This window comes from Episyrphus balteatus, chromosome 2 (assembly GCF_945859705.1).
Source record: "Episyrphus balteatus chromosome 2, idEpiBalt1.1, whole genome shotgun sequence".
NCBI classification, from domain to species: domain Eukaryota; kingdom Metazoa; phylum Arthropoda; class Insecta; order Diptera; family Syrphidae; genus Episyrphus; species Episyrphus balteatus.
The window spans coordinates 26,492,514-26,507,750 of NC_079135.1; the positions used below are offsets into that span (position 1 = coordinate 26,492,514).

A 15,237-nucleotide genomic window follows, 5' to 3' on the forward strand; every position below is an offset into this window, starting at 1 on the left:
TGTGTTTTATGTTTGCCGTACTGCGGCGTACTGCATTTTTAAATACTAAAGTACTGCCTACTATAAAGGTGAAACGACAGCCCTGCTACCCAGGGTGATCGCGTCATAATCCCTTTGACATTCTTGTCAAAAAGTAAATTTTCATACCCACCCTCCCATAAGAAGTATAACTTCAAAAATAATAAGCTAACTACTAATGTTCTGCAAACAAATTGAAATGCCAAATAAAAATGAAAGCATAGCGAAAGAACAACTTTCTTGGTTAAAATTGCAACAAAAAAAAATTATATGTATGCTAATCAATTAAGGATCAATTAAGTTATTTTCAAACAAAAAAAAAAAAATTTTCGAAAGACCCCTGTCTAAAATCTTATGTTAATTTAAAAATAGGGATTTATGCAATTTAAACTAAGCATTTTTCAAATTTCTTCCATTGAAGTTGGCGAACATTTTAAAGTAGATTATCCTTTTTTAAATGGGGAAGTTTCACAAGCTCATTGGGAGTTTCAATAAACATTTACTGAAATCAAGGGTTTTAGTAAATTTTTAACTTGCAAAAATTATCCAAAAAAGTTACATTAATTTCCATGTACCTATAGTGTTCGATATATTACAGATCTTGAAAATAAGGTATCAAACATTTCATAATTCTGTATTATGTAATTCTGTAAATTCATAATTCTGCTTTGAAAAAAAAAATAGTCCTTTTTTTCACAATAAAACAATTTTTCTTTTACCAGAATTTTTACCCTAATATGACCTAAATTGCAAATTACAAAGGAGAGTTCAGTCGAGCAAAAGAAAAAGAACGTCGGTAAATATTTTGCGTTGTTTCCGTTTCCATTTGATATTGATTTAACAAAATAATGCAATATTCAGCAATTCATTTAAAAAATGTTGAAAAATGTTGGTCACTGTGGCGTATGTGGAACATTTTTTTGTAATCTTTATTTTTTTTATTAATGAATGCAGTAACAATTCTCTTAAACAAAAAATCATGGTTACATGTTCAATTTTCAATCTTGCCGCCAAAATGTTCAAAAATTCAACATTTTTTTTGTTCAAAAAACATTTTTAAAAACCGACATAAATTTGGTTTGATGAAGAAAAAATCATTAGCCTTTCTTATTATTCAATAAAACAATAAAATTATTAAATGAAAAATTATTTAAGTGCTTATATATAAATTCAGAGCAAAAAATAGAAGATTGGTTTGGTTTGAAATTTTGAACCTACATAGCCGTTTTTGGATTAAATGAAATTTTTTGTTTAAAATACGTTGCCCAACCATTAGCATTTATTTAAACTTTTCAAAAGTAATACAAATTCAAGTAAAAAAACATCAAGAGGTTTTTTACGCATTCTTCTTTGAAATGATAAGAGATATGTGTTAGTAAATTTGAAATAAAATCGATTCATCTCTTAACGATAAAAATGAATAACGACAACATTATGAGGAATAATGGCTTAACTGATTTTTTTAAATTTTGGAAAAAAATGTTTTCAAGTCATTTAGGCCACACGGCTTTCACGTGATTATATTTTTTTTTAGGTTTAGGATGGCGCCATCGGACGAAACATTGCTCTACGGGTTACTACTAAAGGATTAATAATTATTAATCCTTTAGTAGTAACTTTAGTATTATAATGAATATTTTCACTTTATTGTTTATTCAGCATTTGGCTTACTCCTTATAAGACACCCAGTCCGAAAATCATCAAAACATTTTTTTTTTTTAATAAATTTTCCGTTCTGGAGACTTATCGCACAGAAATCACCAAAGAAATAAAATTCTAAAATAATCACTGGCAACAAGAGTTTTGTTTAATTAAGTTTGATGAAATTTTCGGAAAGTTTTTCATATGTTTAATTCTAATCCGAATGAAAAATGTCCTATCAGCTCGCGTTTTCGAGATATTCCCGTAACAAATCTCAATAATAGATTTTTTGCTACACTTTAAGCACTTCCCTAGTACCTGTATCACACTAACTAGAGCTGCTAGCAACAGTAGCGATCACAGCAGATTTGAAATCAGCGATGCCAAATTAGTAAAGAACAGTTTAAAACATAAAAAAAAGTGCAATTTGATTGCCCAGTATACTTTAAAAGCTTCTATGGTTTGTCTTTAAAAAGACGGTTAAAAAGACAAAAAGTTTGTTTTTCTTCGTTTTAATTTTTTTTTATTTTTTAGGATCCGTCAACATAATCCATTAGTTTTACTTCGAATACACTCTTCTTTTCGCATTAGTTCCTAACGAACATAGTATGAAGCAGCATATGGGTAGGCTGAGTAAGCGGCATATGGAGAAGCAACATAGGGTGAAGCTGCTGCGACATAGGGTGAAGCATATCCAGCAGTGTAGGCAGCAGTGTAAGGCGATGCAATCAAAGGAGAAGAGTATGCCAATGGAGCAACAATAGCTGGTTTAGCAGCAACAGCGGCGATGACAGCCAACAAGCACAAAGTGAACTAAAAATAAAAACAAATATATTGTTAAGATCTCATTGATTTAAAATGGCCTAATTTTACTTACGAATTTGAACATGATGAAAGAGTTTTGGTAGTATTCGATTGATTACTCTGAAGAACTGAATTGAAACTGATAGTTTTGATTGTTTTATCAACCACTTTATATACCAAATCAAAAAAATATTTCCTCAATGCCTCATTTGTTTGAAGTCAAACCTTGGCAAATGTCAACCGTAGGTATAATTTGGACAAATACAAATTGATTTCGTACAAGAATTCAATACAAAATAGGTACTACTCGTATACCAAACTGCAAAATTCAACCAACAAAACTATTATTACGGCAGTACTTCACTTTGTTTTGATATTTTCATTCGTTTTCACTTTCGTTCACAACTTCCATGTTCAGAATAGAATGACCGTGAAAATACAAAAAAATTATTCCTCATGTGCGCGACTGAATTTCGTATTCAAAACCTGCCACCAAACGTGCAAGGGAATGCCATTTTATTTAACTCTGAGCTTCAAGTCACACTCCAATCACTATATAAAGTTGAACTGTAATCAGTAAAAATCATCAGTTTCATTTCAAAACTAACCAAAACCAATTCAAAATGTTCAAATTCGTAAGTTCGAATACATTCTAAGGATTCGAAAGGATATTAACAAATTTCATTTTTGTTTTAGGTTGCTTTGTGCTTCTTCGCCATCATTGCCGCTGTTGCTGCTAAGCCAGGTATCGTAGCACCTCTTGCCTACTCATCCCCATTGGTTGCTTCGCCTTACACTGCTGCCTACAGCGCAGCATACGCTTCACCATACATTGCATCTTCGCCTTATGTTGCTTCTCCCTATGCTGCCTACTCTGCATACCCATATGCTGCTTCATACTATGTTCGTTAAGAACTTATAACAGGAGTAATGTTGGAAGATATGAAGAACGACTGCTGAACCTTGTTGACGGACTTAAAAAATAAAACTAAAAAATGAAACCAAAAATAAATTCTTTTTTTTTTATTTAATTTAAAACTTTTGGGATTTTTGGCGAATTACACTGGTCGGCAAAAAACAAAAAAAATTCGGGAGCAAGAACTCTGTAAGGTGATTTTAATAAACTTGAGTGTGCTGAATTCAAAACAGTTTACAGATTTTTTCTATCACGTCTAGTTTTTCAGCTCTGCTCATCACAATTTTAGCTAGAAAGTCCCAAAAACTTATTTTAAATGAAATGTTTTTTGACATTTCATCTAAAAATATTATTTTTCCGTAATATTTTGCTATTTTTACATACGAATCAGGAGTCGAAAACTGGAATTTACTTCAAATCTGCTTCAAAAACCATAAGTTACCTTAACCACCAAGATTTTAAGATATGCTATATTTCTATACCAAATATCTTTTAGAAAAAAATAAACTTATTTAAGACGATAAAATATAGCTTTTGAAGATTGCATAAGTAGTTTTGCGAAAAAAAAAAATTAACGGTGATGAAATTCAACACCAAAAGTACCAAAAAAAACACGTTTTTGACCTTTTAATATTCAAATATTTCGAAAACTTGACGTGCCAGTGAAATTTTGACTTCGGATTCGGAATCAGCACACAAAAGTCCTTAAGAAAAGTATGGTTTGGTTCATGCTCCATTTTCGTTGCCGACCAGTGTTATTATCTTCCTGGCCAGTAATTAAGGAGCATTGAACTTTTGAAAAAATCGTTTTCAGGTTTTATCAAAGATGAAAAATAAATATCTATTGAAATAATTAAAGAAAAACCCCATCATTTTCAAGATTCAAAATTTGTGAGAAATTACTCGTAGTTTATTGAAAGCATAAGTGTTGGGTGTAAGAGGGCTGCCAGCAGTTATATAACAAAGTAGTACCTAAAAATAAGACTAAACTTAAAGAGAAGGCTTAAATTTCGTACAACAATAGCCCATATTAACAAATTCATGGGAAGGTATCTGCAAAAGACCCGTAGGGTTGCCAAAAATCATTTACATAGAAAACTCAAAAACAAGAGAAAATGTACATAGGTACTTAATGGGATAGCTGTTCAAAAGTCGGAGTTTCTAAGTGTAATTGGCAGATTCGATGCGGAAAATAAAGATTTGCCAGATTCATTAAACTTGAAATCATAAATAAAATAATACGATAAAAAAAGAGATATAGATACAGGGTGTCCCAAAAGTTAGCGTCGAAACGAAAACGGTAGATAGGGTAGGTGGTGACAGTTATCAGAAAAATAATAAAAAAATTCGCAGCCATATATTTTGTGAGTTATGGGCATTTGAAAAAAAGTCGAAAAAATGGTCACCCTGTGACGGTTTTTCATGTGCCGTGACTACAAATCTTAAGTTTTCTCATTTTTTTCTTTTGTTACGGGACCTTGAATAACCCTGCTACCAAATGCATTAAAAAATTTTAACTGAGCTGCATCAGTTTTAAAGCAAAAATTACTTTTTTGCCCAACTAAGTACTAAAAAATTGTACATGGCTCTAATTCAATGAACCGTAGTGTAAAAAAAAATACACTACGATGTTTCGGCAAGTAACCTTAAAAGTTGGTGTGTTCAATTCTCTTTTCAAAAAGGTATAACATTGTTGAGAATATTCCATAAATAACCGAGATAAAATTTTTTTCTTAAGAAATCCGACTTTCTTATGAGGTATTTTTTCCATGTTATTTAAGTTTTTGTATTCTGAAAGGTTCTGAAAGGAAATAAAAAAAAAATCGGTCCACCCGTTTAGGCTGTGAAAATGTGTACAGATGGACCCACGGACTCGGGATTCTCCATCATCGTAATGTTGGTTTTGATTAAAACCTCAATTTTTTTTTCGACACGAAACCAATACTTGTCCTATAGTCTATGGAACAAGTAAAAAGTACTATGATTTTAAAATCGACTTAGTTAAGAAGTAAGATGTTTGTTTTATTTTATCATTATTATTTTTGAAGTTATACTTCTTATGGGAGGGTGGGTATGAAAATTTACTTTTTGACAAGAATGTCAAAGGGATTATGACGCGATCACCCTGGGTAGCAGGGCTGTCGTTTCACCTTTAGAGTAGGCAGTACTTTAGTATTTAAAAATGCAGTACGCCGCAGTACGGCAAACATAAAACACACAACACGTTGCAAGTTACATGTTTCATGTGGCAAGTTGCATGTGGCAAGTCGTATGTGGCAAGTTGCATGTGGCAAGTTGCATGTGGCAAGTTGTATGTGGCAATTTGCGTGTGGCAAGTTGCATGTGGCAAGTTGCGTGTGGCAAGTTGCATGTGGCAAGTTACATGTGGCAAGTTGCATGTGGCAAGTTGCATGAGGTAATTTCCATGTGGCAAGTTGCCAGGGTTGCAAAAAGCTCATATTTCAGCTCAGCTCAAATTTGAGCTAGGTACCATAGCTTAGCTCATTTGAGCTGAGCTAAAGTGAGCTGAGCTGAAAGTGAGCGCCCCAACTTCCAACGCCTATATCTCGGAATTTTGAAGAAAATGAAAAAAATTTGTTTGATGCCAAAAGGTAGCGGGGACTCTAACCTACATTTGGGTACAACTCTCATTCCTGTAGGTCCACGCGTTCTCAAACCGGGAGTACTTAAAAGTAAAAAAAAAATTAGGAACGATTCTGAAAAAATAGGCATGATGTGGCGGTTTAACATGGAAGGCGATTTTTTAAAAATCTGACAATGTGCAAAGCGTAGGCCCATGACACAAGTTATCATTTGGCACCACTCCCAAAAATTGCTCTCAAGCGGTTTAGCTTCCAGGATCGTTCAAAGATTCGGGGATTTTTCGAAAAATAATTTTACCCCAACTTTCGAACGCGATTTTCTCGGAATTTTGAAAAAACTCGGAAAACCGGATTATACCACTATCATCTAGCTGAGAATATAAGCTTTCATATGGCACCACTCCCCTGTCTCTAGATCAAAGCGTTAAAACGCCTATATCGCGGAATTTTGAAGAAAATTGAAAATAAAATTTTTGATGCCAAAAGGAAGCGGTTTAGCTTCCAGGAGCGTTCAAAGATTCGGTTATTTTTCGAAAAAAAATGTTACCCCAACTTTCAAACTCGATTTTCTCGGAATTTTGAAAAAAGTCGAAAAACCGGATTGTATCGGAATTTTTTTTATGATAAAAAAAGAAATATTTTACTAAAAAAATAGAAATATATTTACTATTAAAAAAACCAAGAGGAAAGATCACGAAAAATTATCTGTTTTATTTATAAAAATATCCATGTGTTAAAATAATTAAATTAATAACTAGAACCGAACATCTTAAGCTATGGTGTTTTATAAAAGTTTAATATATCTTCATATTTCATTATACTTTCCAAATAAAAATCAATGTATCCTCTCACCCATCACAGCACAGCTCAGCTCAGCTCAGCTCACTTTACCTTAGCTCACCCAACAGCTCAGCTCAGCTCAAATGAGCTGAGCTGTGGTACAAACCTCAAAAGTGAGCTAGCTCAAAATTTGAGCTGAGCTGTGAGCTGAGCTCAGCTAACTTTTGAGCTTTGTAGCAACCCTGCAAGTTCCATATTGCTACTACTAGTGCTGAAGCACACACAATTCTCATAAAATTACCATATCGCACATTTTATGCGCAATTCATTTACTTTCGTTAAGTATATACCGTACCTTCTGAACCGCACAACATGAGTAAATTTCACAGAATAAATTGAAAACTACATGGACGCAAGGAGGATGAAAAAATTAATTTATTGTTCACTTGATAAAAATGTAAAAAAACGAAGTGTGGATTAATTAATTTAATAATAGAAATTAAAAATATCAAATGAAATTCATTTACATATACTGAATGAGAAGTATAACTTCAGTCGCGTGTACATGTGTACACACACTCTTTTTTTTTTTTTTGTTAAAATCGATTTTCGTGTCTTTTACTAAGGGCCATTATATTTTTATTAATTTTATGAGGACGTCTAGCTTTCTCGTCAGGTTTTTGTTTCAAAATAAATTTCAAAAAAAGTATTGTTTTATGATCCTTGCAAGCCTTTTATTTAAGATACGTTTCTCTGATTATATTTTATATAAATTAATATAGCCTATTTACTAAATTTAATAGACCGGAGCTCCAGAGCAAAAATAGAACAAATTCGTTCAAGAATTTGTATTGCTACTTTATTTTATTAGTACAAAAATTTGGACACAAAATACCCCTTGATTTAGTAAAAAAAAATAAAATCGTCAATTTTTTTAACTTTTTTTTCTTTGACTTTAGGTTAGAATTTTAGTCAAAAATAATTTTTAAAATTTTTTAACCATCTTTACTTGACAGAAAATTTATTTTGCTATGAAAAGTGTCTTTGAACCATTTCAAAGTTAGGCTTGGTTTTCGAGTGAAATCAAGAAAACTGAAAACCGACCAGTGTTGCCGTTTTCTCAAAAATGCACCAATGGATTTAGTAGCACTTTTGGCTGGAATATTCTTTTATGCCAAGGAATCATAATCAGCAATAAAAACTCTTGAACGAATTTATTCCATACAAAAGGGTTTATTTAATAGACTATTACTATAACAAGTTAAAATCTTCTAATGATAAGACTAATTTGCCATGTCGTCGCCGTAAAGCAAAATTGTTCTAAGTCACAAAAAGCAAAACCATTCAAGTTATGTTTTTTATAAAGTTTGTTCTTTTCTCTTGAATAAAATATACAAGTTTACCTCATTAGTAGGTGCATACTAAATATTTTTATACATTTTTTTTAAACTAAAAACTTAGAACAATCTAGAATACTCGGCCTCATTTTCAAAAGGCTACTTCCTTGTTTTTATTGATCTATGTCCCATTAAATTATATTATCTGTGGAATGAAATTTTTTTAAAAAAACGGTTTTCAATTCGGAAAGAGCACCCTCAAATTAGTAAAACTGCATCATTAACTCATTTTCGGTAAAAAGTGGATTTAGAACAATTTTGCTGTACGCCGACGATGTATATTTTAATTTATAGATTTGGATGACTTCTGGCAACCCCTTCGCATATCTTTATGCTTATGCCTTTTTTTCTATCACTTAACACATTCAAGAGCTATATAATTACCAATTTTAAATAACGAACCTCATCAGCTTAAAATTAAATACAACTTTAATATAATATACTAGGCTTGATGACTCTGGCAACCCTATCCTTTTACCTATGAACCTGCCCGTTTGTATCCACTAAGGGCTATTGTTGTACGAAGTTTCAGCCATCCCTTTTACCAACTATTTTTTAGACTTATTTCTACAATTTTTTTATATGACTGCTGCTGACAACGCTTTTACACCTTTCAATGGTTACTCTTTACTCACAATTTTGGGTCTGGTTACTGATCGGGTCTTTTTTCAACTATTCTTTAAGATATTTTTTTTTTATCTTTGATAAAACCAACAACGATATCATCAAAAAATCAATGCTCTTTTTAAATACTGCCCAGGAAGATAATAATTCGCCAAAAATCCCAAAAGTTTTAAATTAAATAAAAAAAAAGAATTTATTTTTGGTTTCATTTTTTAGTTTTATTTTTTAAGTCCGTCAACAAGGTTCAGCAGTCGTTCTTCATATCTTCCAACATTACTCCTGTTATAGGTTCTTAACGAACATAGTATGAAGCAGCATATGGGTATGCAGAGTAGGCAGCATAGGGAGAAGCAACATAAGGTGAGGATGCAATGTATGGTGAAGCGTATGCTGCGCTGTAGGCAGCGGTGTATGGAGAAGCAACCAATGGGGATGAGTAGGCAAGTGGTGCTACGATACCTGGCTTAGCAGCAACAGCAGCGATGATGGCGAAGAAGCACAGAGCAACCTAAAACAAAACAAAAACAAATTAATTAATATCCTTTCGAATCCTTAAAATGTGTTTCTTTATTCGCACTTACGAATTTGAACATTTTGAATTGATTTTGGTTAGTTTTGAAATGAAACTGATGATTTTTACTGATTACACTTCAACTTTATATAGTGATTGAAGTGTGACTTGAAGCTCAGAGTTAAATAAAATGGCATTCCCTTGCACGTTTGGTGACAGGTTTTGAATACGAAATTCAGTCGCGCACATGAGGAATAACTTTTTTTATTTTCACGGTCATTCTGTTCTGAACATGGAAGTTGTCAACGAAAGTGAAAACGAATGACAATATCAAAAAACAAAGTAAAATACTGCAGAAATAGTAGTTGGGTTCATATAATTCTGCACATTGTCGTGTAGATACTATTTTGTATTGAATTCTTGAACGAAATCAATTTGTATTTGTCAAAATTATACCATTGACATTTGCCAAGGCTTTACTGAGCTTGATTGTAAACAAATGAGGCATTGAGGAAATATTTTTTGATTTGGTATATAAAGTGGTTGATAAAACAATCAAAACTATCAGTTTCAATTCAGTTCTTCAGAGAAATCAATCGAAAACTACCAAAACTCTTTCATTATGTTCAAATTCGTAAGTAAAATAAAGACATTTTAAATAATCGAGATGTTAAAAATGTATTTGTTTTAATTTTTAGTTCACTTTGTGCTTGTTGGCTGTCATCGCCGCTGTTGCTGCTAAACCAGCAATTGTTGCTCCATTGGCATACTCTTCTCCTTTGATTGCATCGCCTTACACTGCTGCCTACACTGCTGGATATGCTTCACCCTATGTCGCAGCAGCTTCACCCTATGTTGCTTCTCCATATGCCGCTTACTCTGCCTACCCATATGCTGCTTCATACTATGTTCGTTAGGACATCTTTCCTGAAGTGAAAGCAAAAAAATTTAATTTTAAGCTAAAAACAAAATAAATAAACTTATTAAAAAACGAAAACTTACAATGAATTTAAGAGTGAAGATGGATAAAGAAGTTTAGTTTTAAAAACAAAATAGAATGAAACTCGAAGTTTAAATCCTTCTAGACAAACAAATGTTTTCTAGTGGACAGAGCTAAAAACAAAGAAAATTTAAGGATATTGAGCTGGAAATAGTAATACTCTGTCTAAAATTCATTTTCCTGCTTAAAAAGAAAGTTTCACAAGTGAAAACTGTAAGTAGACAGGGGCTTTTTCGAGCGCTTACATGGAAAGTTTAATTATGTAAAATTTCGACTTGAAACAAAGAAAAAATTTTCTAGGGAACTAAGCTAGAAAAAAGTGCTTTTATTAGTTTTTATTCCAAACTAGGCAGGTACTCTAAATTAAAATTGTTGCAAAAAAAAAACATATTTTTCTATTGCAACTTAAAATATTTTGCATTAAAAAAATTCTATCGCAACTGAAAAATAGTTGCATGAAAAAAAATATTTATATTTATAAGAAAAATTATATTCAGTTGCAAATAAAAAAATTTCTGCATTAAAAAAAAAATTAGTGCAAAATGAGTGCACCAAGTATTTTTTTTGTCGAATTTCTCACAATTTTAACTTTTTGACCATCCATTCGGTTCAATATTATAGTTGACATAACTTGTGTATGGCCAAAATTGTTAGAAATTGGATGAATATTAGAAATAAATATTTAATGCACACATTTTGCATTGAATTTTTTTTTTGTCAGTTGCAATAATTTTTTTTAATGCAAATTTTTTCAGTTGCAATAAATAATTTTTTTTTTTTTGAATTTGCTATGGAGAACAAGTACATTAAAAATTATTTTTTACAGTTTTTTTTTTAGAAAAGTTAGTTTTCTTAAAATAGGTACCTTACACAAAAATTGTATTTAAAAATAATAATTAATTTAAAAATATCTACTTGAAACTAGTAGATCATTTACTTTTGTCTATTAATTGAGTGTCATCTTAATTTCGACAACTCTGTCATTTTCAAGAAAAAGCAAAAACTGACTTCTTCCACTTCTGGACCTTATTGGTCCATTAAATATTAAAGAAAAAAATGTTGATGGTTTTTTGTAGAGCGTATTAAATAATGGAAAAATTGTATAAGATTTCCATAAGATTGCATGAGTTTTCAAAACATTGAAGCCGTTTTTCTCAAAACTACAATTTTGCAGATTCGTGGTTTTGGCTTTGTGCCCACGATATCTTAAAAAATTTACATTTTTTGAAAAATCGATATAATATTGTATGATCTTCAAGTTTTTAGTAAATTTCGAAATCTTTTACCGTTTAAAAGAAAAATTATTATTTTCCTTGACCTTGACCCTTTTAAACTGTCACGTACCTACGTTTTTTTTTTTTTGAAAAATAAAAATGATTATTGAATCTTTTTCTCAGTTTGACCATTTTTTTTTTTGACTTATTTTCCGAGATAGATTTTATCTGTGTACGAAAATATTAAATGGAATGAAATCCAAGCTTTTTGAACATACGATTTCTAACCGCTTAAACATCTGTAGTAAAAAAATAAGCTTGTTTTAATTTTTTAATATTCATTTTATTTCGTAAACCATTAAACAATTTCCAATCCGTTTTTCCATTACATCTTCAATCCATCAAACCAATTTTTAACGAACATAGTATGAAGCAGCTGCGTATGGGTAGGCAGAGTAGGCGGCATAAGGAGAGGCAACATAAGGTGAAGCTGCTGCAACATATGGAGAAGCGTATCCAGCGGTATAAGCTGCTGTGTATGGCGAAGCGACCAATGGAGAAGAGTAAGCCAAAGGTGCAACAATAGCTGGCTTAGCAGCAACAGCGGCAACAATAGCCAAGAAGCAAAGAGCAAACTGTAAAATAAATTTTAAAATAATTAATTTAAATGAAATCCTTTGAATCCTTTAGTATACAAACTTACGAATTTGAACATGTTTGATTGTTTTTAAATTTCAGGTGAGTTCTCAAATGAAACTGATAGTGATTCCAAGTAAGTTTAAACTTTTTATAGTCAATTGAGGTTTTAATTTAATATAATGAATAAAACCAATCACATTCTTCTTCACGTGCGTTTATTCGTTGCTGTTGTTGAATACTAAATTTTGCCAGCGTGTCGTAGACTTGTTAAATGTACTCGTATGTTCTTGAGAATTTTTCATAGTCATTTATTGCAAATTTGGCTGTCCAAAATTTAATTTGAATTAAAGTTGGAAGAATTCCTATCAAATGTATAACAGGAACTTTGAAATTTTGTACAATATTAAAGTACTGTCTGCAAGTTTTGCATACAAATATCAATACTTGATTTTTTTTGATCATTTCTGTAAATGCAACTTTGTCACGTATCAAGGACGAGGAATTCAATTCAATTATAGGCGTCATCGTTGACTTATTATAAAAACTCATTTAAACCGACCGATCACTATCAGTTTCATTTGAGAACTCACCTGAAAACTTAAAAAAAAAATCAACATGTTCAAATTCGTAAGTTTTTTAAACTAAAGGATTCAAAGGATTTAATTATTTAAACATTTTGTTTTACAGTTCGCTCTTTGCTTCTTGGCTATTGTTGCCGCTGTTGCTGCCAAGCCAGCTATTGTTGCTCCATTGGCTTACTCTTCTCCATTGGTGGCTTCTCCATACACAGCAGCTTACACCGCCGGATACGCTTCACCATATGTTGCAGCAGCTTCACCTTATGTTGCCTCTCCATATGCCGCCTACTCTGCCTACCCATACGCTGCTGCTTCATACTACGTTCGTTAAAAAAATCACGTAGATATTTCAAGTGATACAAAAATTAATGGAATTTGTTGAAAGACTTACACCGAAATAAAATGGAATTTGCAAAAGGATTTTTTTTTTGTTTTATTAGAACATTCTAATGTTCCCTTTTTTATTAGTAAGTTTTACTAAAGTTCAAAAAGACATTTCCCCCGAAACGGGGAAGAAAGGTTTAGATATTAAATTTTTGTGTTTGATATTTTTTGAATAATTCATTTGAAAATTCAAATAAAATGCACGTATTTACTCTTATAGAAAAGGTTTCTCAGAATATTGAAGTTTTTAATGTGAAAATCGATGAAAGAGTATTTTTTAATTTACCTTTATATGGAATTTAGTAAAAATTTAAAATATAACATACAATTTGTTATTGTATTACCCAAAACATCCTTTTTAACACTTTATTTCCTAATATTTTTGGAGCCGTTAAAAAAAAAAAGTTTTTATAAATAAATTTTTTTCAAACAAAATTGTTGATATACATATAAATCGACACCAATAAAAACCAAATTTCAAAGTGCGTTTTTAAAAAAATGTAATCTTCGACAAAAATTTAATATATTTTTTGGAGTCTAGAAATAATTTTTTTGGAAAGTTTTCTGTTTTTTTCAAAAAATCTCTCAATGAAATCAGTTAACTCGTTTAACTGTAATAAAAAAATCGGTTCTATGGCAGGTCCCATTAATAAAGGTTCAAAAAATATTTGTTAAAGTAGAACCTTGAATGCCGCAGTTCACGTATTTTTTTTAAATCAAAATCGTTAGAGCAGTTTTTGAGAAAAATAACTTTTTTTTCGTTTTGGTCATATGGCAAGTATACTGTTAATTTTGATCCTTAAAAAATATTTGAAATTTATTTGATTTTCTCTTGCAATTTAAATACCTAATAACCTTAAACATTACTCTGGCTTAGAAAATTGAAGTTCCGAGTTTTGGCATAGTATTCGGACACGAGCGTCTGTTGGACGGATATTGTCATTGTCAAATGTAAATTTTAGCTCTTAAAGACTTATTTCTTATAACCACCTGCCGTCCGTGTTTTGACAACTTAAAAAGGTAAAATGCCGAACTGGATCGAACGTACTTGCTCTTATGTTTAAAGTTGCTTGAAATATTAAAGCTTCTTAAAAATTTTAAAAAATAAAATTGTTTTAAGAAATTTAAACTTAAAAAAATAATTCAATTTGTTTAAAGGTTACAAAAAAATCTCTTCAAATGGTTTGGTGAAAAAAATTTTAGAAATTTGTTTTTTTTTTTTTTTTTGAAAATCGGTGGAGCTGTCTTTTTTTAAACTATTTTTTTTTTTATATAATATATCTCAAAAATGTTTAAAAAAAAAACTTGATATGCCGTTGAAAAGGAAATATTACTTGTTTAATGAAGAAAAACTAGTACAGAACAAATCAGAACAGCACAAATAAAAAAGTACAGCTTTGTGTTGCCTATCAGTTTCGAAACTAAATATTAAGAATGTTTGCTATGATTTTTCATTCAAATAAATTTATTATTAATTTGAATATTTGTTCACATTTAAATTTTTCCTTCATATCTAGAAATTCTAAAGAAATTCCCATTTTGTTTTATTGATTTTTTCATATGTTTGTCTAAATAAAAAAAAAAAAAAAAACATCTGATGCTTGACCCTTTTTACTTGTCTGCTCTAACTAAAAAGTAGGAGCAGAAAAACTTGAACTAAACTGTTCTGGACAACTTCATGGAACACAAAATGATAGATTCTACAACAGTTTGGGACAAAGTTTTCCTTTATGGAAAACAAAAACCTGTACTTTTCGGATCTTTTTTTGTTATTTTCTGTGCGGATCAGATTTATTTAACAGACTTACTAGGATTAAGAGAAAAATTTCAATAAAAATCATTCTTTTGTAAAAAAAAAATTCACTTATAGATTTTTACTTGCTCAATAGGGCAAGTATTGGTTTCGTGTAAAAAAAAAATTCGAGGTTTTAATCAAAACTAACATTACGATGATTGAGAAGTCCGAAAAAGTGGTTTTCGTCATGACGTCCGTCGGTCTGTGCGTCGCACTATGGGACGAAACGGAGTTGAGCGTCTCAAAAATCTCTATCTTTTTTGTTTCTTTGAATATTTGAATGAAATTTGGGACATATAATCTTGAATATGTAAGGAATTAATGTATATAATT

The 15,237-nt window shown here is 31.0% G+C and overlaps 4 protein-coding genes across 4 annotated transcripts in view; 2 read left to right on the plus strand and 2 right to left on the minus strand.

Moving 5' to 3' along the window:
- LOC129908116 (phosphatase and actin regulator 4) overlaps window positions 1-15,237 on the plus strand; it is a 413,058-nt gene that overhangs the window by 61,102 nt on the left and 336,719 nt on the right. The gene's annotated exons all lie outside the window — the stretch shown is intronic.
- LOC129908140 (cuticle protein 5.1-like) lies at window positions 2,182-2,698 on the minus strand. The gene is made up of 2 exons (XM_055984460.1): window positions 2,537-2,698; window positions 2,182-2,472 (listed from the first exon to the last, which is right to left on the minus strand). Exons 1-2 carry the CDS (start codon window positions 2,546-2,548, stop codon window positions 2,254-2,256), a joined length of 231 nt encoding a protein of 76 aa, XP_055840435.1. The 5' UTR covers window positions 2,549-2,698; the 3' UTR covers window positions 2,182-2,253.
- Window positions 9,403-10,231, plus strand: LOC129908139 (cuticle protein 5.1-like). The gene is made up of 2 exons (XM_055984459.1): window positions 9,403-9,928; window positions 9,993-10,231. The coding sequence occupies exons 1-2, from the start codon at window positions 9,917-9,919 to the stop codon at window positions 10,209-10,211; spliced, it is 231 nt and encodes a 76-aa protein (XP_055840434.1). The 5' UTR covers window positions 9,403-9,916; the 3' UTR covers window positions 10,212-10,231.
- On the minus strand, window positions 11,856-12,344 carry LOC129908138 (cuticle protein 5.1-like). Its single transcript, XM_055984458.1, has 2 exons — window positions 12,212-12,344; window positions 11,856-12,143 (listed from the first exon to the last, which is right to left on the minus strand). The coding sequence occupies exons 1-2, from the start codon at window positions 12,221-12,223 to the stop codon at window positions 11,922-11,924; spliced, it is 234 nt and encodes a 77-aa protein (XP_055840433.1). The 5' UTR covers window positions 12,224-12,344; the 3' UTR covers window positions 11,856-11,921.